We start from the raw sequence: 23,672 nt of genomic DNA, 5'->3' as shown, positions 1-23,672 counted from the left end.
ACACTTGCACATAGACATACATATACCAATACACTTAGATTCTGACACCCAATCATGCTTACTGTGTGTGTAGGAGAGAGAGTAATTACGTGTCACAGTTGAAGTGACACGTACGTTTTACGACTAAGGGCCTACCTAATTAATTGCCATTCAAAATTGCACCATGGACTGTGAAACGAGACTTTACCCCGTGTAATATGCAATTTGCTGTGAAATTTAAAATATAAGGTTTGTGTGTAGCAATCTAACATTTTTCATAGCGTTTACTTTGCACTGTGAGGTGGCCTTCGCAATCCTACGGCAATTCAGTTAGCAATCGCTTAGTCAAAATGTTCAAGATGTCGAAGACTAAAGCAGCTAAAAACACGACTCGGGTAACTGAGTTTGGAAAACTCCCAACCCGTTCTATGAACGAAGAGAGGGGCGTGTCAAAACACGGACGAGAATTTTCATCTTTAAGGCGATGTTATAGGTTTACATTCAACCGTTAAGGTAGGCTGTGCTGTGTATTGTGGCTTACATTTATTCTATCGTTTAATTTATGAGTGTTATTTAATAACTGCCGTGAAATGTGACTCTTTTCTTTTAAATATGTCATCTGTGATTTTTTGACAAATGAGGTCTGTGAAATTAAGCATATTGTCCAGTGAATTATGCAGACATCCCAAGTCTCCTGGAAGTTCCGGGACACTCCCGCATATACATAGCGGCTCCCTGATGCCTGCAAGTCAGATAAAACATGAATGTGTTATCTAATACACTATCTAGTGCACTATGTAGGGAACATAAATCCGTGATCTGATATATAATCTAGTGCACTGTGTAGGGAACATAAACCAATTGTCTAATTCCCTATCTAGTGCACTACGTAGGGAACATAACTTCATATCTAAAACACTCGGTCCAGGTCCGGGTCCGGGGGTACCTCCCTGAAATGAGTTTTTGCAACTTGGGATGTCTGATTATGACATAGTAACTCAATTGTTCTAAGGCTTTTCACAAGAATACACAGACATATAACAAATGGTTTCCAAACTGCAGCCCTGTGCTGAATTCTAGCTTTGTGAACCTGTAATGTGCAGTGTTAAGACTGGACCCTGGAGTTCTATTTGTGGCTCTTCTAAGTAAAGCCGTTACGTCTTTGTCCATGGTGTATTCATTATTTGCGCCTAATGTTTACGAATGTTGAACACACTTCGTCCACCCCCGTATTTTCACTCCTCTACACTGTACACACACATAACCAGTCACAGTTCATATCGGGGAGAAGCTGGCAGCTCTCCAACCAGCCCGGGCTTAGTGCAATAGAGGAAAACCGAGGGATAAAGATATCGATGTCTGACTCTTGCTGCATCTCTATCGTTCCTGTGATGGATGGGCGTAGAGGAGACGATGACAGAAGGTGTGTTACACTCCCACTCAGGAGACACAAACCCACGAACCTTGCTGTTTATACGGCACCTCAGTGCCAGCCTTCTGAACACCTCATCCTCAGACGACGGCCAGACTTGATCCAGACGAGATCCAGACACTCCACAGATGGCTGGTTATTCTCTTGCTCTGTGGCTCTTGCTCAGACACCATTACGCAAAAATGTCCTTTCGTCCTCATCTCACCTCGAAGCTACTGGCAGGGAAAAGATGATTGTTAGATGAGTGTAAGGTGTCTATATATCTGTGTGTGTGTGTGTGTGTGTGTGTGTGTGTGTGTTGGGGGGGGGGGCATGTGGGTGAAAAATGACAGTGTTGCACGTTTGTGCTTTGTTGCAAGTCATACTGCAATAACTGTTGAAATATAGCAACAGTTAAAAAATGATATTGGCCACGGATCAGATAGATTATACAGGCCTGCGAGAGGTGTGAACGGCTGCCTAAACCATAATTCATTGCTTTTACGATGCTCACTGATTTGATTCAACTTCAATTTTGTTTTTGGCTCAGAGATTTAATTTGCTTTTATATTACATTTCACTTGGTGAAAGAGCAACCTAAATAGCTCCTTAACCGTTTCACACCTACAGTAATGCGAGATCCTGTTTAAAAAGAGCGATTATAAGATCTAGCATTGATTTAAATAAGAGAGCTTAAATATATAAAATATAATAAATATTGGAAGGATGGATGGATGGATACATAGATAGATGGATAATGGATGGATGGATACATAGCTCGATGGATAGTGGATGGATGGATACATGGATGGATGGATGGATACATAGATGGATGGATACATAGATAAATGGATAGTGGATGGATGGATACATAGATAGATGAATAGTGGATGGATGGATACATGGATAGTGGATGGATGGATGGATGGATGAATACATAGATAGATGGATAGTGGATGGATGGACACATGGATAGTGGATGGATGGATACATATATAGAGGGATAGTGGATGGATGGATACATGGATGGATGGATGGATGGATGGATACATAGATGGATGGATGGATGGATGGATACATATATAGAGGGATAGTGGATGGATACATAGATGGATGGATACATAGATGGATGGATGGATACATAGATAGATGGATAGTGGATGGATGGATACATAGATAGATGGATAGTGGATGGATGGATACATAGATGGATAGTGGATGGATGGATACATAGATAGATGGATAGTGGATGGATGGATACATAGATGGATAGTGGATGGATGGATGGATACATAGATGGATAGTGGATGGATGGATGGATGGATGGATACATAGATGGATAGTGGATGTATGGATGGATACATAGATAGATGGATAGTGGATGGATACATAGATAGATGGATAGTGGATGGATGGATGGATGCATAGATAGATGGATAGTGGATGGATGGATGGATACATAGATAGATGGATAGTGGATGGATGGATACATGGATAGTGGATGGATGGATGGATACATAGATAGATGGATAGTGGATGGATGGATGGATGGATGGATGGATACATAAATAGATGGATAGTGGATGGATGGATGGATGGATGGATACATACAGTGTATCACAAAAGTGAGTACACCCCTCACATTTCTGCAAATATTTCATTATATCTTTTCATGGGACAACACTATAGACATGAAACTTGGATATAACTTAGAGTAGTCAGTGTACAACTTGTATAGCAGTGTAGATTTACTGTCTTCTGAAAATAACTCAACACACAGCCATTAATGTCTAAATGGCTGGCAACATAAGTGAGTACACCCCACAGTGAACATGTCCAAATTGTGCCCAAAGTGTCAATATTTTGTGTGACCACCATTATTATCCAGCACTGCCTTAACCCTCCTGGGCATGGAATTCACTAGAGCTGCACAGGTTGCTACTGGAATCCTCTTCCACTCCTCCATGATGACATCACGGAGCTGGTGGATGTTAGACACCTTAAACTCCTCCACCTTCCACTTGAGGATGCGCCACAGGTGCTCAATTGGGTTTAGTCCATCACCTTTACCTTCAGCTTCCTCAGCAAGGCAGTTGTCATCTTGGAGGTTGTGTTTGGGGTCGTTATCCTGTTGGAAAACTGCCATGAGGCCCAGTTTTCGAAGGTAGGGGATCATGCTCTGTTTCAGAATGTCACAGTACATGTTGGAATTCATGTTTCCCTCAATGAACTGCAGCTCCCCAGTGCCAGCAACACTCATGCAGCCCAAGACCATGATGCTACCACCACCATGCTTGACTGTAGGCAAGATACAGTTGTCTTGGTACTTCTCACCAGGGCGCCGCCACACATGCTGGACACCATCTGAGCCAAACAAGTTTATCTTGGTCTCGTCAGACCACAGGGCATTCCAGTAATCCATGTTCTTGGACTGCTTGTCTTCAGCAAACTGTTTGCTGGCTTTCTTGTGCGTCAGCTTCCTTCTGGGATGACGACCATGCAGACCGAGTTGATGCAGTGTGCGGCGTATGGTCTGAGCACTGACAGGCTGACCTCCCACGTCTTCAACCTCTGCAGCAATGCTGGCAGCACTCATGTGTCTATTTTTTAAAGCCAACCTCTGGATATGACGCCGAACATGTGGACTCAACTTCTTTGGTCGACCCTGGCGAAGCCTGTTCCGAGTGGAACCTGTCCTGGAAAACCGCTGTATGACCTTGGCCACCATGCTGTAGCTCAGTTTCAGGGTGTTAGCAATCTTCTTATAGCCCAGGCCATCTTTGTGGAGAGCAACAATTCTATTTCTCACATCCTCAGAGAGTTCTTTGCCATGAGGTGCCATGTTGAATATCCAGTGGCCAGTATGAGAGAATTGTACCCAAAACACCAAATTTAACAGCCCTGCTCCCCATTTACACCTGGGACCTTGACACATGACACCAGGGAGGGACAACGACACATTTGGGCACAATTTGGACATGTTCACTGTGGGGTGTACTCACTTATGTTGCCAGCTATTTAGACATTAATGGCTTTGTGTTGAGTTATTTTCAGAAGACAGTAAATCTACACTGCTATACAAGCTGTACACTGACTACTCTAAGTTATATCCAAGTTTCATGTCTATAGTGTTGTCCCATGAAAAGATATAATCAAATATTTGCAAAAATGTGAGGGGTGTACTCACTTTTGTGATACACTGTAGATAGATGGATAGTGGATGGATGGATGGATGCATAGATAGATGGATAGTGGATGGATGAATGGATGGATACATAGATAGATGGATAGTGGATGGATGGATGGATGGATGGATGGATACATAGCTAGATGGATAGTGGATGGATGGATGGATACATAGATAGATGGATAGTGGATGGATGGATAAATGGATACATAGATAGATGGATAGTGGATGGATGGATACATAGATAGATGGATAGTGGATGGATGGATGGATACATAGATAGATGGATAGTGGATGGATGGATGGATGGATACATAGATAGATGGATAGTGGATGGATGGATACATAGATAGATGGATAGTGGATGGATGGATGGATACATAGATAGATGGATAGTGGATGGATGGATGTATATACACTGACGAGGCATAACATTATGACTACTGACAGGTGAAGTGAATAACACTGATTATCTTTTCATCACGGCACCTGTTAGTGGGTGGGATATATTAGGCAGCAAGTGAACATTTTATCCTCAGAGTTGATGTGTTAGAAGCAGGAAAAATGGACAAGCGTGAGGATTTGAGCGACTTTGACAAGGGCCAAATTGTGATGGCTAGACGACTGGGTCAGAGCATCTCCAAAACTGCAGCTCTTGTGGGGTGTTTCTGGCCTGCAGTGGTCAGTATCTATCAAAAGTGATCCAAGGAAGTAACAGTGGTAAACCTGCGACAGGGTCATGGGCGGCCAAGGCTCATTGATGCAACATGGTCTGACAAGCTTCTGTAGCTCAAAATGCTGAAGAAGTTAATCCTGGTTCTGATAGAAAGGTGTTAGACTGGTCATAATGTTATGCCTGATCAGTGTACTGAAACTATTTAGCTGTGTTGTGCTACAAATAATGTGAAGATTTTCTACTGACAGGTCGACCAGTCTGATGAGATCATGCTTTTGATTAAGCATCATAAGAAGCCTGAACAATGAGCCATCACTGAAATTAGGCAGTGCTTATCCTAACAAAGCAGTCCGTTAGTAAAGCAACACCGAGTTCTCAATTTAACGCATCAGATTTTCAACAAGAGCGTTTGCCATTGCGCTGGTATGTAAGTGTCTGTGTGTAGGTGTTGCACGAAGATGCCGGATGGAAACAGATTGCTCGTCTTGCTTGTCTAGCGTAGCGAGAAAACATTTTGTCCTGATCTTTTTGTTATGAAAATCGTGATTGTTTTTCCACAGGCTCAGTTACAAAATCATTGCAGACTGAATCCGGGCGGTCACGAGCAATCCGAAGCGATTTTGCAATTAGAGGATTGATGTGGTTGAAATGGTAGAACTTATGATTGATTCCGTGATTCAGGTAATGAATCATTAGACTTTCAGCCTGTAATGTGTGTTGGTGTATGAGGCTGTTTCCTTATAGAGCAGGATTTGATCACCAGAACTTTCTATAGTATTGAATATTAGCACAGGCTGATTCTTAATTGTGTGATTTCATATTAATTATTTAGATGCTTTCTGGATTGTGATTCAATCTGAATTGCAAGCATAGAACAGACTGATTGTATAGGTGTTTTTGGGGGGGGGGGGGGGGTATCTTTCTGTGACTCAGCAGTCTCTTCAAAAGAAGTGAACCATGTGTTTGTGCATGCATGTAAATTTAGCCGTATAATTTTTATCCTCTAGCTTCAGGAATTTCAGCCACACCCACGTCTAAAAAATGTGTTAAATCAAGGCTGTGCTTGACAAGACTGGTGTAGATGAACAACTATGGCCTCAAACAACTGAACACCTTCAACCCAGGAAACACCCATTGATTCCCTGCCAGTAGCTTTGGAAAGTGTGTTTTGGAATCTGGAGTCTGTGGGAATCTGTGCCCATCCAAAGCTAATGGCAAGGAATCAACCTGACCAGATCTCGCACCTGACCAGGGGCCTGCTGGACCTTTTTTGGCTACAACAGCCAACACTCTGGAAAGTGTGTTTTGGAATCTGGAGTCTGTGGGAATCTGTGCCCATTCAGAGTGTTGGCTGTTGTAGCCCAAAAAGGTCCAGCAGGCCCCTGGTCAGGTGCGAGATCTGGTCATTGGGTTGAGTTCATAGATTCCTGACCTTAACCAATTGAACACCTTCAACCCAGGAAACATTTGTTGATTCCTTGCCATTAGCTTTGGATGGGCACAGATTCCCACAGACTCCAGGTTCCAAAACACACTTTCCAGACTGTTGGCTGTTGTAGCCCAAAAAGGTCCAGCAAGCCCCTGGTCAGGTCTGTGAGGTCTGGTCATTGGGTTGAGTTTATAGATTCCTGACCTCAACCAACTGAACACCTTTAACCCAGCAAACACCCATTGATTCCCTGCCAGTACCTTCAAAAGGGCACAGATTCCCACAGAGTCAAAATTCCAAAACACACTTTCTAGACTGTTAACTGTTGTAGCCAAAAAAAGGTCCAGCAGGCCCCTGGTCAGGTGTGAGATCTGGTCATTGGGTTGAGTTCATAGATTCCTGACCTTAACCAATTGAACACCTTCAACCCAGCAAACACCCATTGATTCCCTACCAGTAGCTTAGCATGGGCACAGATTCCCACAGACTCCAGATTCCAAAAACACACTTTCCAGAGTGTTGGCTGTTGTAGCTAAAAAAAAGGTCCAGCAAGCTCATGGTCAGGTGTTTACAGTCAATGTTATTGACTACATACACAGCTAACTGTGGTCAAATAATTTCACTCCCTTTTAAAGCAAATAGTTTGTTATATTTTTATCTTATTTTGTGTCGTATGTAGTTATATATTTTATTTTTTATTATTGCTGCTGGTCTCACTAAGAGCTACCAAACAAAGTTTTGTATAATTACAATGACAATAAAGATCTTATATTTTCTAATGTATCAAATTATTGGATTTATTGGTACAGATTGGTGGTATCAAGGATGGCAGTAATGCTGATAATTGGTACAGATGTACAGTGTATCACAAAAGTGAGTACACCCCTCACATTTCTGCAAATATTTCATTATATCTTTTCATGGGACAACACTATAGACATGAAACTTGGATATAACTTAGAGTAGTCAGTGTACAGCTTGTATAGCAGTGTAGATTTACTGTCTTCTGAAAATAACTCAACACACAGCCATTAATGTCTAAATAGCTGGCAACATAAGTGAGTACACCCCACAGTGAACATGTCCAAATTGTGCCCAAATGTGTCGTTGTCCCTCCCTGGTGTCATGTGTCAAGGTCCCAGGTGTAAATGGGGAGCAGGGCTGTTAAATTTGGTGTTTTGGGTACAATTCTCTCATACTGGCCACTGGATATTCAACATGGCACCTCATGGCAAAGAACTCTCTGAGGATGTGAGAAATAGAATTGTTGCTCTCCACAAAGATGGCCTGGGCTATAAGAAGATTGCTAACACCCTGAAACTGAGCTGCAGCCAAGGTCATACAGCGGTTTTCCAGGACAGGTTCCACTCGGAACAGGCTTCGCCAGGGTCGACCAAAGAAGTTGAGTCCACGTGTTCGGCGTCATATCCAGAGGTTGGCTTTAAAAAATAGACACATGAGTGCTGCCAGCATTGCTGCAGAGGTTGAAGACGTGGGAGGTCAGCCTGTCAGTGCTCAGACCATACGCCGCACACTGCATCAACTCGGTCTGCATGGTCGTCATCCCAGAAGGAAGCTGACGCACAAGAAAGCCCGCAAACAGTTTGCTGAAGACAAGCAGTCCAAGAACATGGATTACTGGAATGCCCTGTGGTCTGACGAGACCAAGATAAACTTGTTTGGCTCAGATGGTGTCCAGCATGTGTGGCGGCGCCCTGGTGAGAAGTACCAAAACAACTGTATCTTGCCTACAGTCAAGCATGGTGGTGGTAGCATCATGGTCTTGGGCTGCATGAGTGTTGCTGGCACTGGGGAGCTGCAGTTCATTGAGGGAAACATGAATTCCAACATGTACTGTGACATTCTGAAACAGAGCATGATCCCCCTCCCTTCGAAAACTGGGCCTCATGGCAGTTTTCCAACAGGATAACGACCCCAAACACAACCTCCAAGATGACAACTGCCTTGCTGAGGAAGCTGAAGGTAAAGGTGATGGACTAAACCCAATTGAGCACCTGTGGCGCATCCTCAAGTGGAAGGTGGAGGAGTTCAAGGTGTCTAACATCCACCAGCTCCGTGATGTCATCATGGAGGAGTGGAAGAGGATTCCAGTAGCAACCTGTGCAGCTCTGGTGAATTCCATGCCCAGGAGGGTTAAGGCAGTGCTGGATAATAATGGTGGTCACACAAAATATTGACACTTTGGGCACAATTTGGACATGTTCACTGTGGGGTGTACTCACTTATGTTGCCAGCTATTTAGACATTAATGGCTGTGTGTTGAGTTATTTTCAGAAGACAGTAAATCTACACTGCTATACAAGCTGTACACTGACTACTCTAAGTTATATCCAAGTTTCATGTCTATAGTGTTGTCCCATGAAAAGATATAATGAAATATTTGCAGAAATGTGAGGGGTGTACTCACTTTTGTGATACACTGTATATATACTCATTGGGAAACAGCACACGGATTCTTAGTAAGATGTTGGTCCTCCATAAGCCAGCAGAACTGCATACTTTGTTCTTTTTTACTAGGAGCAGATTGTTCAAGTCTCTGGAAACGATGGATTGATGAAACTTTTTTCATTTTTTCAAAAGATAATCCCTTAATTGTCCCTTATCCTTTATGCTTATCCTTTAATTCAAAGCGATCTTTGACTCCTTGTGCTCTGTTAATAGGAGGATTGTCATAATTGAAGAGTTATTCCTGTCAGAAAGACTCCAGCATATTAATTATGTGATCAAGGGAACAAATAACCATGTCAGCAAATTGCTCTGCATGGAATAACAGAGCAAATGGATTTCCTACATTTAGGAGTCAAACGGGTTTCTCTTGGTTTAACCATAAAATAATAAAAAGCTGCCGTTTATTTTACATGACTAAAAGCTTGAATTGAGGGGTGCCAGAGATTTAAGACCACCTAGAGGAATGCCTTTATTTGTCACATATACATTTTCGGCATTTAGCAGACGCTTTTATTCAAAGCGACTTATACAGTCTAAGCAGTTGAGGGTTAAGGGCCCATTAGTAGCAACCTGGCACTGGTGGGGCTTGAACTGGCTAACTGATTACTAGACCAGTACCTTAACCACTAAGCTACAACTGTCTTACAATATGTACATCTGTATATATAAATATACAGATGTGTACAGTACAATAAAATTGTAGAGTCAGGGTGCAGGGTCAGCCATTGTACGGCACTCCTGGAGCAGAGAGAGTTAAGATCCAACAGTGGCTGCATGGCAGAGCTGGGATTCGAACCCTCAACCTTTTAGTGGATAGTCCAAAGCCCTACCCACTTAACAACTATAAGAGAAAAATAATATTAACATTGTAACTACAAAAACATAATAATAACAATAATCAATGTTAGTACAAGGTTAGTACAAACCTGGGTTCAGTCATTGCCTTTAGTCACTGTTAATGAGTTTTCTAAGGCTAAGTTAATTAGTGAAATATTAAATTATTCAAACTGTCAGAGTACTGTTATTGCATCAAGCAAAGCAGTAATACACTCTGCACAAGGCAGCAATCACAGGGCGTCACTGACTGACCCATCCATTTACTCACTAAAAATAGCTAATCAACCTGTCGACATGTCTTTAAGAGGTGACAGGAAAGCAGAGTACCTGAACTAAACCAACTCAGACACTGGGAGATTAAGCAAAACTCTGTGGCCAGAGGCAAGAATCAAATCCTGGTCGCCAGATCTTTGGCTTTCACTCGTCTGCTGTTCCACTGTGCTGCCAGTTTGGATTCATATCTTTATATATACTGTATATTTATATTTTTTATACCGACAGTGATCTATCTATCTATCTATCTATCTATCTATCTATCTATCTATCTATCTATCTATCTATCTACCTACCTACCTACCTACCTACCTACCTACCTACCTACCTACCCACCCACCTACCTATCTATCTATAAATCACAATTGTCTTTGACTGGAAATATCACAGTCCAGAATTATTGCTTGCTAAAATGACCTACTGCTTTTTGACTGGCTTTATTTCTGTTTTATACTGTTGGGGTTAAATGCACTGTATTACGGGTAGGTGGCCGCTCAGGTGGCGCAGCGGTAAAAAGACACGCTGCAACCAGGGCTGGATTCTGAGTACCTCGTATTGAATCCAGCTCTGCCTTACCGGTTCGAAGCTGGGTGGCTGTATGGGCAACGATTGGCCGGTTGCTCAGTTGGGGGGATGGGACAAAGAACCGGATGTGGGTCTCTCTCTGTCAGAATGCGATTGCGACCTCTGCCGGCTGATTAGAGGCGCCTGCACAAGAGATGAGGAAGAGTGCCCTTAGGGTGTGTCTCTCCGCATGCAACGCTAGGTGGCGCGAAACTCATCAATGTGTGGGTGGCAAAAATGCATCTGGCTGCTGCTCATGTTTCGGGGGGGATATGGGTTAGCTTCGATCTCCTCGGTCAGGGCGGGGTTCGGCATAGACAGAGAGGAAGCACGATGCAAATTGAACAATTGGATGCGCTAAAGGGGGGGGTCAAAAAAAAAAAAAAATAAATGCACTATGTACAGTATTTGCACCACACTATTTGTACATGACATTTTTATTTAAATTGTTTTGTAAACACAGTCGACCCAGACAGCTGTTTTTGCTATTATCAGTTTGCTATTATCATTATATTCTTTCTAGCCTAAAAGTTTGCAATATTGTGTTCCACAAAGAACAGTTCTAGGGCCTGTATTGTTTTTACTTAATATACAGTTACTAGGACATGTAACTTGTAAACATAATGTTGACTTTCACTTGTGTGCAGTTGATACACAATTATACTGACTGGATCAGATTGTTGATACACAATTATACATCCCTGGGATCCCTGATTGCAGTCGAGGTGGGTATATTGCTGCTCACGCCTCCTCCAACCTGTGCGCAGCCCTTAGCGGAGCCTCTCTATCTGCCAATCAGTGTCCTTTAAACAGTGTTTGAAGACCCCACCTGCATAGTCCGGTCATCCCGCCCTACCAGAACCGTGTCTGCTGCAGGCGCTGCCAATTATGCCCGCTAGATGGCACACAGCCAACCGGTGACAACACCAAGTTTTGAACTGAGGAGTTCAGAATCTCGGCGCTGGTGTACTAGCAGAATAACGAGCTGCACCACCTGGGCGCCTTAATGTCAGGTTCTTGGTCTGCCTGGGACAAGGTCACTAATTTTTAATGATTATATAGTTGTTGTTTTTTTTACCATGGCTTTACCCTGGTCAGGGTTGCCTGGACATACTGTAAAAGTGTAAAAATAAAATATATATATACAGTATATATATTTTTTTATTTAACATGAAACATTGTAAACAGTGTAAGTATTATTTAAGACCCTTAAACGTAAAAATAAGACGTATTATCGCTGGGGTCCAGGGTTCAAAATCCCTGATGGTACTATTGGCCAGTCGAGTGTCTACATACAGAGATGATTGGCTAGTTTTGTGGGGTGACCGAGGCTCCATGATGGATTGGTGTCCTCCCCAGGGTGTGTTACTGTGAAACCAGTCCCACCATGAGCAGGATAAAGTGGTGGAAAACCATGAATATTGAATGAAATGATTTGTAGTAAATTGTTTTGACATGCTCTAACTTATGCAATCTTCATCCATTTAAAAAATGTACCAATATAAAAATAAGCTGTCATACTAAACTGAACTAATTTCTCTTACTCTGTTTTTCTGTCCTTCTTCCTCTTTTTTCCAGTTTACGTAGAGAGGGCTATACGTTGAAGGTAAACGTGAATGATTACTTGGACATCTACTGTCCTCACTACAATGTGAGTCAGCGGGGTGTGACCGAGCAGTACGTGCTCTACATGGTGAGCTACCGAGGCTACCGTACGTGCGAGCCACAGCTCGGCTTCAAGCGCTGGGAGTGTAACCGGCCGCACGCACCACACGCTCCAATCAAATTCTCGGAAAAGTTTCAACGCTACAGCGCCTTCTCGCTCGGCTACGAGTTCCACGTAGGCCATGAGTACTACTACATCTGTAAGTGACTGTACAGCATGACCTAACACAACACAACATACATCAGCACAGATTTGATACGTGAATTTATCAACAATACAGAACTTTTTCTTATTTAGTGTTGACAGTTTACATAAAAATGTACTAATCTGATGTACAATTTCTCAATGTGCACTCTCAAAACTGTTTATTAATTAGGGAAGTAAATAAGGTCTTTAAAAGATGTAATACACTATATAATCTTCATCCTCCACCCAGAATTCAAGGAAGACGAGCATCAAGGCTCTCTCCATCAAAGACGATTAAAGACCCACCTCTTTACTAAGCATAAGCATCAAGGCTGAGCAATAACATGTACCTTCTAACCTTTTATAGCATCTTTAAAGAGAGTACAAAGAAATATTTTGTTCTAACAGAGTTTCAGCAGATTTGTACCCATGGACTGTTTATTTACCTAAACTAGATTAGGGAAATGTTTACTGTGGAAGCACATCTGTAAGTTGCTCTGGATAAGCACATAAATGTAAAAATTCTTAGTTTTTTATTTAATTTATTTCATGTAGTTTCTTTCATGTATCTGTAACATTAAGTATTATACAACCCCAAATCAAAAAAAAGTTGGGACAGCATGGAAAATGCAAATAATAAAAAAAGAGTTTCTTACATTTACTTTGACTTTTATTTGATTGCAGACAGGATGAACCTGAGATATTTCATGTTTTATCTGCTCAACTTCATTTCATTTATTAATAAACATCCATTCCTGCATTTCAGACCTGCAACACATTCCAAAAAAAGTTGGGACAGTAAAGCATTTACCACTTTGTAATGTTGCCATTCCTTTTCACCACACTTAAAAGACGTTTTGGCACCGAGGATACCAAGTGATTTAGTGTTTCAGCTTTTATTTTGTCTCATTCTTCCTGCAAACACGTCTTAAGATGTACAACAGTACGGGGTCGTTGTTGTCACATTTTTCATTTCAAAATTCTCCACACATTCTCTTTTGGGGACAGGTCAGGACTGCATGCAGGCCAGTCCAGTACTCGTACCCTCTTCTTCCACAGTCATGCCTTTGTAATGTGTGCAGCATGTGGTTTTGCATTGTCTTGTTGAAAAATGCATGGACGTCCCTGGAAAAGATGACGTCTTGAAGGCAGCACATGTTGCTCTAAGATCTGAATGTACTTTTCTGCATTAATGCTGCCAACACAGAAGTGTAAATTACCTTTACCAAGGGCACTGACACAGCCCCATACCATGACAGACCCTGGCTTTTGGACTTGTTGCTGATAACAGTCTGGATGGTCCTTTTTGTCTATAGTCTGAAGCATACTGTGTCCATTTTTTCCAAAAAAGACCTGGAATGTTGATTCATCGCATTCAGGTTCACAGTAAAGTGGCATTTGTGCATGTAACTCTGTATTGTAGCGCTTGACAAAGGTTTGATAAAGTAATTCCTCACCCATGTGGTTATATCAGTTATTGTTGAGTGACGGTTCTTGATGCAGTGCCGTCTGAGGGATCGAAGATCACAGGCGTTCAGCTTAAGCTTGCACCCTTGACCTACGTACTGAAATTCCTCCCGATTCCTTGAATGGTTTAATGATATTATGCACTATAGAGGGAGAAATATGCAAATCCCTTCCAATCTTTCTTTGAGGTACATTGTTTTTAAACATCAGTGTCAAACTGTCTGCAATCAAATAAAAGTCAAAGTAAATGTAAGGAACACTGCATTTTTATTTTATTTGCATTTTCCATACTGTCCCAACTTTTTATGATTTGTGGTTGTACTGCTGCCGTACCCTACCCTGACCGAGGGGGGCCATACCTAACACACACACCCTCAGACTTGTCGCCAACCAACCATTTCTTGTCATCGACCAAAGGCAGGTCCATGGCGATCAGTATCACGAACTGCTCTCCATTATTTCCATCTCTACAGGTGCCTTTGACAGGCCAGCAGAGGCATAAAGTGAAGCTTTAATAAAGAATCCTATCAGCCTGCCCTTCCTCAACCGGCCGGCTGGCACCTGGCCGGCTGAAAGCAGAACTGAGATTTGAACTCAGCTAGCGTGTTTTATAGCTCCACCTAAAAAGTGGAACCATTACTTTTCTTCTGTACTCCATGGGCATCTTCTCATATTTCAAGATTTTGTTAAACAATCTAGTAAATTCCACTGCCATCTCTCCTAAAAAAAAAAATTCCATGCTTTCACTGGTATATCATCTGGGCCAACTGCCTTTCCACTCTTTCCACTCATCTGCCCTCACATCCTCCATTCCCTGGTTCACTATTTCTACAACATTCAACCTTCTCTCTCTCACTTTCTTAATTCATCAGCTCCTCAAAGTACTAATTCCACCTTCTCAGTACACTCTCCTTATTTGTCAGCACATTCCCATCTGCATCATTTATTATTCTTACTTGCTGTATAATCTTCCTAGCTCGGTACAAGTCCTTTTCACCTTGCCTGCCATACACCTCTTTGGCACCTCTCTCTTTGCCTTACACTGCATCTACTTGTACACCTGTCTACCCTTTTTGTCTCTCTGAAGATCTCCTGTTTTTTTTTTCACCCAACCTTTTCTTTTCCCCCTCCTCTTCACCTGTAAAAACATCCTACAGAATACCATCCGGTGCTGTTTAACTACACTTTCCCCTTTCACTACTGTACAGTCCACAACCTCTTTCAGATTGCATCTGCTGCATAGGACACTGATTCTTAAGCTGTAACATGACTCCTCGCCAAAAAATGTGAGGGGTCGCAGGATGATTTTCTATCTGAATAAATTGAACAACTTTTAAACATATTTTATATATATATTTTTTTCTTTATGCATTTTACCCAATTACGTCATGCCTCCTCTCCACCAATGCCGATCGCTGCTCTGATTGAGGAGAACGAGTCTAACCCACGCCCCCTCCGACATGTGGGCAGCATGCCGTATGCATCTTATCACCTGCACTTTGACGAGTGCAGTGCAGCTCAGCGTTGTGTACGGAGAGACACACCCCGAGAGCACTCTTTTCTCATCTCTGTGCAGGCACCACCAGTCAGCCAGCAGAGGTCGTTAATGCATTAGGTATGCGAGAGAGACCCTATCCGGCTTAATCCCACTCATATCTGAACAACAGGCCAATCGTTGTTCATGTGGCCGCTCAGCCTTAGCCGGCAGGCAGAGCTAAGATTCGATACGATGTTTTCGAGATCCCAGCTCTGGTCCAGCGTGTGTTTTTACCGCTGCGCCACCTGAGCGGCTTTTAAACATATTTTTGAATGGTGTTTTAGCATTTAAAACTACCACATTTTAAATTATTCTGCAGGCTAGAGATGCACAATTAGGAGTGTTTCCTTAATGTTTCTGCAAAATACAGCAATGGACCAGATGTTCTGTTTAAGCAAACTCTGCTTTATTAAGGGAAAAAGAAGCAGAATGCTTTGTGATGCAGAATGAGTTGTTAGCTACCTAAGGCAAAAAGATGGAACAGTGACTCCAGAAAAGCCAATAATAAGTTCAGAGGCATCTAAAAGTGGGTCTGTTTTTACACACGCATCCTAGGGTATGGCCCTGCATAAAACTGATGCAATAAGAAAAAAAGTGTTGGTACTATTAGAGTAAATATATGTAAGATAATTCAAGATTCAAGATTAACTTGTCAATTCACTGTACACCAATGTGTACTGTGAGTTTAGGACCAAACTAAATGAAGAAGCGTCTTAAAATAAAACATCCTGACCATGTTCATAAGCGTTTACAGTTCTTTTATTAAAAGAAAACTGAACTTTTCACAAAAAAGATTGTGATACATGGGCACGCTACCCTCCAAAGCCCTAGCAGCTTCATATAAAGTGCCACACGATTGCAAAAGCGCACAAGCCACACAACTTCCCATTGGAATTGCAATGACAAGCACGATGCACAGTGATAAGATAGCGAGTGTCTGTGTGTGTGTAAGTGCATTTTCTTCCTACCCTCTCCTTTCCCCTTCACCTTTCCTACACAGATTGGCTGCTTTGATGTGCCTGTGGCCCATATAGGATTCAAATGTCTCACACATACATAGACCACATTTATTATTTTTTTACATTGTACTTATTGGTAAAAATAAAATCGTAGCTTGTGCTTTTCAGTGCTTCTGTCCTTACCCCCTGTACCAGCCCCACCCATCCTTCTCTTGTACACATAGTATGTCAACCCTTATTCTCTCCATCATATCAGCCCACATTCAACGTTCCAATTCTCCAACCTTCACCTTCCTACCCATCTGTCTCTTTGCTGTGTAAAATGCTTGTGTAAAACAGACGCACTTGTGGATGCCTCTAAACTCAAGCATTCTGTTGTTGTTTTTTTATTTTTATTTAATAAAGCGGGAAATATCCAAATTTACGTAGACAGAGCATCCGATCTATTGCTGTATTTTGGAGGAACAGTAAGGCAACACTCTTAATTGTGCATCTCTAGCCTGCAGATTCATTTTAAATGTGATAGTTGTCATCATGAATTTGACTGTTAATAAATTAATTTATGTTACTTATGAATTAAGAAAATTCTGAAGTAGAATGTCCACCCCTTTGTTCATGACCCACAGCTCAAACACACAGGACAATGATTCGAAGCATACAAACAAATCCACCTCTCAATGGCTCAAAAGAAACATAATTAAGGTTTTGGTGTGGCCGAGTCAAAGTACTGACTTGAGATTCATTGAGATGCTGTGGCAAGACCTTAAAGGGGCATTTTATGTTAAATAATCAAAATAACATCTAAAAAAAAATGCCTTGGAAAAAAAACTGGAAAAAACCTGCACAGGGATGTTAGTCTTGTTGCCAGTTTTTGCAAACGTTTGATTTAGGGCTATCATTAATTGCGTTAGCGCATTAAAATTTTACTCACAATTAAAAAAATTAATGGAGAATAAAACTTTTAATCAAACGATGTTGTATTGGGCTATGTTTGAGCCACTTTGAACATGCGTCACTAATTTGTGCTGCTTTAACACAGCAACATTGTGTTTATACAGTATAGTGATAACACGGGTCTTTTTCCAGTTTGTGGTTGTGAGTTACAAATTACTCGAGCTGCTGCTGCTGCTACATATTGCGAAATGTAGGGTGTTTCGAATAATTTTGTTTTTAAAAAGTGTGAGAAATCATCAGTAGACAAAATTACAGTTATTAATTGATGCTTTAATATAATTTTTGGTCAAAGCACGCCTTTGTCTTGTCAGGCATCTGTGCGCATGGATACGTGTTACAGGCAAAATGAGCTCAGACAACTTTATTTCAGAGGAATTTGGATGGAAAGCTCATGGACTGTACACGTAGTGGGAACATTACAAACACTGGTGTTAAATGGACCGCAATAGACTGTATAAATGCTTTAACATAGTTAACGCTGTGGGTCGACATGACGTTATAGGTGTTGCATCTAGAAATGGTTTATATTAGTACCCTGAGCTCCTGTTTCCAGTGGCAGGGTTACGAACAGGAAAAGATTCTAAATTTTGCCAGGTAATGTGACCAGACTTGTCATTTTAAATAACTGGCTGAAAGAGGGGTAGCTGTTAGCAGTTCTATGGGCACTGGTTGGCTTTCTAAAAATAATTTAGATTTAATAATTGTATCATTTTATTAATTTTTTACGTAAACATTTTCTTGCAATAAAAATGTGCATAACTTCAAATTTTGCTTAGTTATTTTTGCAGTCGATTAATCGTGATTAGTTTGTTTCTTTAATCGTGATTAATCTCGAATAAAAATGTTTATCGTGTGACAGCCCTAGTTTGATTGTGTATGAAAGTTATTAGGTCTGGGGGGATAACTTTTTTTCATGGGTAAAATAGGTTTCAAATAAGTCTTTATCATCAATAAATGGAGTAATTATTTAAAAGCTGCATTTTGTGTTTACTTGTGTTGTCTTATGTTATCTTATGTTACAATAAATTGGATGATCTAAAGCATTTAAAAGTGACAAAGTAGCAAAAATAGAAGTGATGGTGTGAGGAGCAAATAACTTTCATTTAAAGTTATTTTTCTATATTTTTGCTAATATTTCCATAACATTTACTAGCAGTTTTTGGAGGGAAGTATACAAAATGATAAAGAAAGTGTATTATAAGTACTATTGTTAGGGAATGTTCTGTATACTTACCAGGGGTGGCACGGTGGCTAAGTGGGTAGCACTGTCACTTCACAGCAAGAAGGGCCTGGCTTTGATCCCCAGGTGGGGCGGTCCAGGTCCTTTCTGAGTGGAGTTTGCATGTTCTCCCCGTGTCTGCGTGGGTTTACTCTGGGTGCTCCAGTTTTCTCCCACAGTCCAAAGACATGCAAGTGAGGTGAATTGGAGATACTAAATTGTCCATGAATGTGTATGACATTAAAACTTGTGAATTGATGAATCTTGTGTAATGAGTATCTGCCGTTTCTGTCATGAATGTAACCAAAGTGTAAAACATGATTTTAAAATCCTAATAAATATTACAAGTTGGATGATCTAAAGCATTTGAAAGTGACAAATAGCAAAAATAGAAGATATTGTGTGAGGAGCAAATACCTTTAATTTAAGGTTATTTTTCTATGTTTTTGCTAAAATTTCCATAACATACCTACTAGCATATATAGGGGTTATACAAAATAATAAGAAAAAAGTGTACTATAAATACTATTGATTCAAAATGTTACTAAAACTAAATACAAAACTTCATGTTGAATGCTGAGGGAATGTTCTGTATACTTACCTTCCTTACTGCCCAGTTTTCATCATGTATAGGTGATCTTCAGATGAAATTATGCTCTGTGCACCCTGTCATGCTTTATCTATCTTAATTTATACAGAGTGCCAGCTCCTTAAATTTGATTAGCTAGCTAACGCTATGATTTACCTTGCGTTTTATGCTACCAAATTGTCACATCTATTCATCAGGAAAATTTTTTACTGTCTAATCTGAAAATGTCTGTCTTATTTCATTCTGAATGAAAGTGTGCGCTAAACATTTCTCTACTCTAATGCCTGTCCATCAGCACTGGATCAATACAACGTTATGGACCTAACAATAAAAGCGTCATATGTGAAGTAACTTCTTGTTTCTGTCAGATTGATGGCCTGATGACGGCTAATGATTTTACTTCATATTACTAAATGATAGTGCATGAACACATGACCTTTTTTCCAATCATTTTGCATATGCATTGGAGTGTACAGCATTGTGATAGTATAGCTAATGTGAAGACTTCATATACACATGTGAAGCACATTATGGCAGTCTTGGGATTACACTGATTTCTGAATCTTTTCATTTTTTTAAATTAAATTATTGGAACATAAATGTCTAAAAAAGGATAAATGTATAATATCTTTTCAAAGTGTATTGGGGGTTTTCTAAAAAAAAAAATGTGACAAAGGTTAAAAATATATTCCACATACTGTATGTTATAAATATATACCACATACTGTATGTTATAAATATATACCACATACTGTATGTTATAAATATATACCACATACTGTATGTTATAAATATATACCACATACTGTATATTATAAATATATACCACATAATGTATGTTATAAATATATACCACATACTGTATGTTATAAATATATACCACATACTGTATGTTATAAATATATACCACATACTGTATGTTATAAATATATACTACATACTGTATGTTATAAATATATTCCACATAATGTATGTTATTATTATGTACCACATACTGTATGTTATAAATATATACCACATAATGTACGTTATAAATATATACCACATACTGTATGTTATAAATATATACCACATACTGTATGTTATAAATATATACCACATACTGTATGTTATAAATATATACCACATACTGTAGGTTATAAATATATACCACATACTGTAGGTTATAAATATATACCACATACTGTAGGTTATAAATATATACCACATACTGTATGTTATAAATATATACCACATACTGTATGTTATAAATATATACCACATACTGTATGTTATAAATATATACCACATACTGTGTTATAAATATATACCACATACTGTATGTTATAAATATATACCACATACTGTATGTTATAAATATATTCCACATAATGTATGTTAAATATATACCACATACTGTATGTTATAAATATATACCACATACTGTATGTTATAAATATATACCACATACTGTATGTTATAAATATATACCACATACTGTATGTTATAAATATATTCCACATACTGTATGTTATAAATATATACTACATACTGTATGTTATAAATATATACCACATACTGTATGTTATAAATATATACCACATACTGTATGTTATAAATATATACCACATACTGTATGTTATAAATATATACCACATACTGTATGTTATAAATATATTCCACATACTGTATGTTATAAATATATACCACATACTGTATGTTATAAATATATACCACATACTGTATGTTATAAATATATTCCACATAATGTATGTTAAATATATACCACATACTGTATGTTATAAATATATACCACATACTGTATGTTATAAATATATACCACATACTGTATGTTATAAATATATACCACATACTGTATGTTATAAATATATTCCACATACTGTATGTTATAAATATATACCACATACTGTATGTTATAAATATATTCCACATACTGTATGTTATAAATATATACCACATACTGTATGTTATAAATATATTCCACATACTGTATGTTATAAATATATACCACATACTGTATGTTATAAATATATACCACATACTGTATGTTATAAATATATTCCACATACTGTATGTTATAAATATATACCACATACTGTATGTTATAAATATATACCACATACTGTATGTTATAAATATATACCACATACTGTATGTTATAAATATATACCACATACTGTATGTTATAAATATATACCACATACTGTATGTTATAAATATATACCACATACTGTATGTTATAAATATATTCCACATACTGTATGTTATAAATATATACCACATACTGTATGTTATAAATATATTCCACATACTGTATGTTATAAATATATACCACATACTGTATGTTATAAATATATTCCACATACTGTAGGTTATAAATATATTCCACATACCATCGTTATTCCTCGCAAATGCATGCTCTCTGGAGAATAAACTGGACTGTATCAGACTTCAGCGAACTACCCAATGTGAGTACAGAGACTGTTGTGTTTTAATTTTCACTGAAACATGGCTTAGCGACAACATTCCAGACAGTGCCATTCAGCTAGACGGGCTAGCATCGTATCGCGCCGATAGAAATGCAGCTCAGTCCGGTAAAACACGAGGAGGAGGCGTTTGTGTTTACATTAACACCGAATGGTGCAAGGACTCTGTGCTTGTTGTGGCGTACTGTTCTCCGATGGTGGAATTTGCTATTGTTAGATGCAGACCTTTTTATTTACCACGGGAATTCACCAGTGTGCTTATTGTCGCGGTGTATCTCCCACCCAGCGCGAACGCGAAGGAAGCATTAAGCGAACTCTACAGAGCCATCAGCGAACTACAGACCATTCATCCAGACGGACTGTTTATTATCGCTGGGGATTTTAATCATGCAAGTCTCAAGTCTGTTCTCCCTAAATTCCATCGGCATGTGGACTTTGCTACGAGAGGAGCGAACACGCTGGATAATGTTTACACGAACATTGCCGGTGCGTACCGGGCGGAGCCCCGCCCCCACCTCGGATACTCAGACCACATCTCTGTAATGCTAATTCCAGCATACAGAGCACTCGTCAAGCGCTCCAGACCTGTACAGAAACAGGTGAAAACCTGGCCAGAAGGATCCATCTCTGCTCTTCAGGACTGTTTTGAGTGCACTGACTGGGACATGTTTAGGGAGGCTGCAACATACGGCGATTACACTGATCTAGAGGAGTACACGACTTCAGTGACCTGCTACATCAGCAAATGCATTGAGGACGTCACTACCACTAGAACCATCACTTCCAGACCCAACCAGAAGCCGTGGATGACTCCAGAGGTGCGTGCACTGCTGAGGGCCCGAGACTCCGCTTTTAAAGCAGGTGACCAGCCGGCTCTGAGAACAGCGAGAGCCAGACTGTCCCGGGCGATCCGAGAAGCAAAGCGCGCACACGGCCAGAACATCCACAGCCACTTCCAGAACAGCGGTGACACACGGCGCTTGTGGCAGGGCATCCAGGCCATCACCAACTACAGGACGACTCCACCCGTCTGTGACAGTGATGCCTCCCTTCCAGATGCGCTGAATGACTTCTACGCTCGGTTCGAGGCGCAGAACAACATGTTGGCGAGGAAGACGATCCCACCTTGTGACGACCAGGTGCTTCGTCTCTCCACAGCGGACGTGAGGAGAACTCTGCACAGAGTCAACCCACGGAAGGCTTCTGGACCAGACAACATTCCTGGCCGAGTGCTCAAAGGATGTGCAGACCAGCTGGCAGATGTATTCACTGACATCTTCAACATCTCCCTGAGCAGCGCCATCGTTCCAACGTGCCTCAAGACGACCACCATCGTACCCGTGCCAAAGAAGTCATCTGTGTCATGCTTCAATGACTATCGTCCCGTAGCACTCACGCCTATCATCACGAAGTGCTTCGAGAAACTAGTCATGAGGCATATTAAGACACTACTGCCTCCCACCATGGACCCACTGCAGTTTGCGTACCGTCCTAACCGCTCAACGGACGACGCCATATCCACTACACTTCACCTGGCTTCTACACACCTGGACAGAAAGAACACTTACGTCAGGATGCTGTTCATAGACTTTAGCTCAGCATTCAACACCATCATTCCTCAGCATCTAATTGGAAAGCTGAGCACGCTGGGCCTGAACACCTCTCTCTGCAACTGGATCCTGGACTTCTTGACTGAGAGACCTCAGTCCGTCCGGATCGGTAAGACCACCTCCAGCACCACCACACTGAGCACCGGCGCTCCCCAAGGCTGTGTGCTCAGTCCA

General features: G+C 40.5%; 1 protein-coding gene across 3 annotated transcripts in view; it reads left to right on the top strand.

The window, feature by feature from the left end:
* The window catches only part of efna3b (ephrin-A3b), a 209,876-nt gene that overhangs the window by 137,285 nt on the left and 48,919 nt on the right, over positions 1 to 23,672 (top strand). For all 3 annotated transcript variants that reach the window (XM_062991925.1, XM_062991926.1, XM_062991927.1), the window contains one exon: positions 12,404 to 12,690. In XM_062991925.1, the coding sequence (XP_062847995.1) occupies positions 12,404 to 12,690 (287 nt within the window). The remainder of the gene's footprint in view (positions 1 to 12,403; positions 12,691 to 23,672) is intronic.

The sequence above is a fragment of the Trichomycterus rosablanca genome, chromosome 3 (assembly GCF_030014385.1).
Source record: "Trichomycterus rosablanca isolate fTriRos1 chromosome 3, fTriRos1.hap1, whole genome shotgun sequence".
In the NCBI taxonomy this organism is placed as follows: Eukaryota; Metazoa; Chordata; class Actinopteri; order Siluriformes; family Trichomycteridae; genus Trichomycterus; species Trichomycterus rosablanca.
This window is presented reverse-complemented; position numbering and strand designations above follow the sequence as displayed.